At 55.6% G+C, this 2,808-nt stretch overlaps 1 protein-coding gene across 1 annotated transcript; it reads left to right on the plus strand.

Moving 5' to 3' along the window:
* Positions 1 to 411: 411 nt before the first annotated feature.
* On the plus strand, positions 412 to 1,971 carry NYX (nyctalopin). The gene is made up of 2 exons (XM_039882992.1): positions 412 to 451; positions 532 to 1,971. Exons 1-2 carry the CDS (start codon positions 412 to 414, stop codon positions 1,968 to 1,970), a joined length of 1,479 nt encoding a protein of 492 aa, XP_039738926.1. The 3' UTR covers position 1,971.
* Positions 1,972 to 2,808: the final 837 nt, after the last annotated feature.

Here is a 2,808-nt window from a genome sequence, read left to right on the forward strand (position 1 = left end):
CCCAATATATCGAAAATATCATTTCGACGTATAATCACATAAAAGTTATTGATGAGATATTTTGTCCTTTTTTTGTATTAAGTCTTTGAGATCTGTTTTGTATTTTACACTTACAGCACAGCAGTTCGGGCTAGCCACATTTCAAGTACTCAAGAGCCACATGTGGCTAGTGGCTATAGTGGAGCCCCCTACACATGCAGACAGCACACTCTCTCGGCTGCATTCTAGGAGAGTACAAGTGATGATATAGGCATGAGGGGGTTTAGAATAGGGTCAGATGCTGGGATTCCCGCTGAGTTTTGCTGATTAAGATAACTGGGAAGCAAAGGGGAGGGCGTAGTGGGTGGGGAATACCGTGTAAAATCTGGGAAGCAGAAAGAGCCATTTGGAGGACGTGGCTATGCAGGAGATATGAGAAATTGTGGGGGGCTGCATCCTGCCACTCAGACAGGTAGGTCACCTGCAGTGACCCTCTGGCTGACCGTTTTTCCCTTTGTCTTTTCTCCTCCTTCCCTAATCCTGCCCCAACAGTGGTCCTCTGCCTACCCAGTGCTCCAGCTGAGGAGGCCTGTACACGCACCTGCCCCACAGCCTGTGCCTGCAGCAGTGTGGAGCGAGGCTGCTCAGTGCGCTGCGATCGCGCGGGCCTCCAAAGGGTGCCAGCCGAGTTCCCGTGCGAGGCGGCTTCCATCGATCTGGACCGAAATGGCCTGCGTTTCTTGGGCGAGAGAGCCTTTGGTACGCTGCCGTCGCTGCGCCGCCTGTCGCTGCGCCACAATAATCTGTCCTTCATTACACCAGGCGCCTTCAAAGGCCTGCCACGTCTGGCTGAGCTGCGCCTGGCACACAACGGCGACCTGCGCTACCTGCACGCACGCACCTTTGCCGCGCTGGGCCGCCTGCGTCGCCTTGACCTAGCTGCCTGCCGCCTCTTCAGCGTGCCCGAGCGCCTCCTGGCTGAGCTGCCTGCCCTGCGCGAGCTTGCCGCCTTCGACAACCTGTTCCGCCGCGTGCCTGGTGCGCTGCGCGGCCTGGCCAACCTGACGCACGCGCACCTGGAGCGCTGCCGCATCGAGGCTGTGGCTTCCAGCTCCCTGGAGGGCCTGCGGCGCCTGCGGTCGCTCAGCCTGCAGGCCAACCGCGTCCGTGCAGTGCATGCTGACGCCTTCCGTGACTGTGGTGCCCTGGAGCATCTGCTACTCAACGACAACCTGCTGGCCATGCTGCCAGCCGACGCATTCCGTGGTCTGCGCCACTTGCGCACGCTCAACTTGGGTGGCAACTCGCTGGGCCATGTGGCACGCGCCTGGTTCGCCGACCTGGCCGAGCTCGAGCTGCTCTACCTGGACCGCAACAGCATAGCCTTCGTGGAAGAAGGTGCCTTCCAGAACCTCTCGGGCCTCCTTGCTCTGCACCTCAACAGCAACCACCTCACCGTGCTCACCTGGGCCGCCTTCCAGCCTGGCTTCTTCCTGGGTCGCCTCTTTCTCTTCCGCAACCCGTGGCACTGTGACTGCGGCCTGGAGTGGCTGCGGGACTGGATGGAGAGCTCTGGGCACGTCGTCGATGTGCCGTGTGCTTCCCCAGGTTCCGTGGCCGGCCTGGACCTCAGTCAGGTGGCCTTTGGGCGCTCTTCCAATGGCTTCTGTGTGGATCCTGAGGAACTGAACCTAACTGTATCCAGCCCAGGTTCATCCCCAGAGCCAGCAGCCACCACTGTGAGCAGGTTCAGTAGCCTCCTGTCTAAGTTGCTGGCCCCAAGGGCTCCAGTGGGGGAGGCGGCCAACTCCACGGAGGAGCCAGCCAATGTTTCGCTGTCTGACAGCCTTCCCTCTGCTGGGGTGGGAAGCTCGGGCTACAACACGCCGTTTCTCCTCGGGTCTAGTCTCCTGCTCAGCGTTTTCCAGCACATGGTGTTTGTCCTACAGACAGACTCACTCTGCCACACTGGGGTGATCCAAACCGCCTGAACCATTGGGGGAACATTTAGTTAACTGGGCTGGAGAGTGTTTGTGGTAGGGGCAGAGGGAAACAGGATGAGGGCAGGTCCTGAAAATGCCAGCAGATGGTAGAAAAAACAGTTTGCCTCTAGAAATGGACCTAGGAAGAGGACAACCCTGGGAAATGCCACGCGGTGGCTGGAGGTGGGGTATGGATTTCTGCTCATGTTACATGGGCGTCAACTGGAAAAGAGAAGCAAGAATGAACATTGGCCCTCCAGTGAGAAGGCTAGGAATTGGAAGCTCCTAGGGCCTCAGTGTTCTACTGGCATCCCTTTCCCCCATCGTCCAGGAAGCAGGGACTACAGTGCCTGAATTAGAGTCAGTCCATTGGCTAAGTATTAAGAACTGTGCCAATTCTCCTGGTGGGGCAACTCATTAGGCTCAATCCCTTTGTTTTCTACCACAATCCTCCTCCCCCTGGGCCTGGGGACACTTGGGTCCAGGAAGATGTACAGGACAGGAGAGTAGAGGGGTGGGATAGGGACTTAGATATAAGGTGGAGGTGGTTAAAACAAAGATCCATTTCATTTACTCCACAATTATTCCCAGAAGTAGCCTTAGGTGCAAAGGAACTTTAGGGCAAGGCAAGGAAAAAAAGAGGGGAAGTATCTGTGGACAAATAAATTTGTAAAATCCTAAGATTAAAAAAAATAGTTAAACAGGTTTTTCTACTGCAGGACTTTTCAGAGTCTTTCATATGCAAACGTATATTGTGAAATCTCTGGGGAAGCCACAAAATCCTCTTTTCTTAGTGTTTTGTGGCAAGAGTGTTTGGAAGATACAGAGATGCTATGTTAGCAGGACA

The sequence above is a fragment of the Pteropus medius genome, unplaced genomic scaffold (assembly GCF_902729225.1).
Source record: "Pteropus medius unplaced genomic scaffold, Ma_sr-lr_union100, whole genome shotgun sequence".
NCBI lineage: Eukaryota > Metazoa > Chordata > Mammalia > Chiroptera > Pteropodidae > Pteropus > Pteropus medius.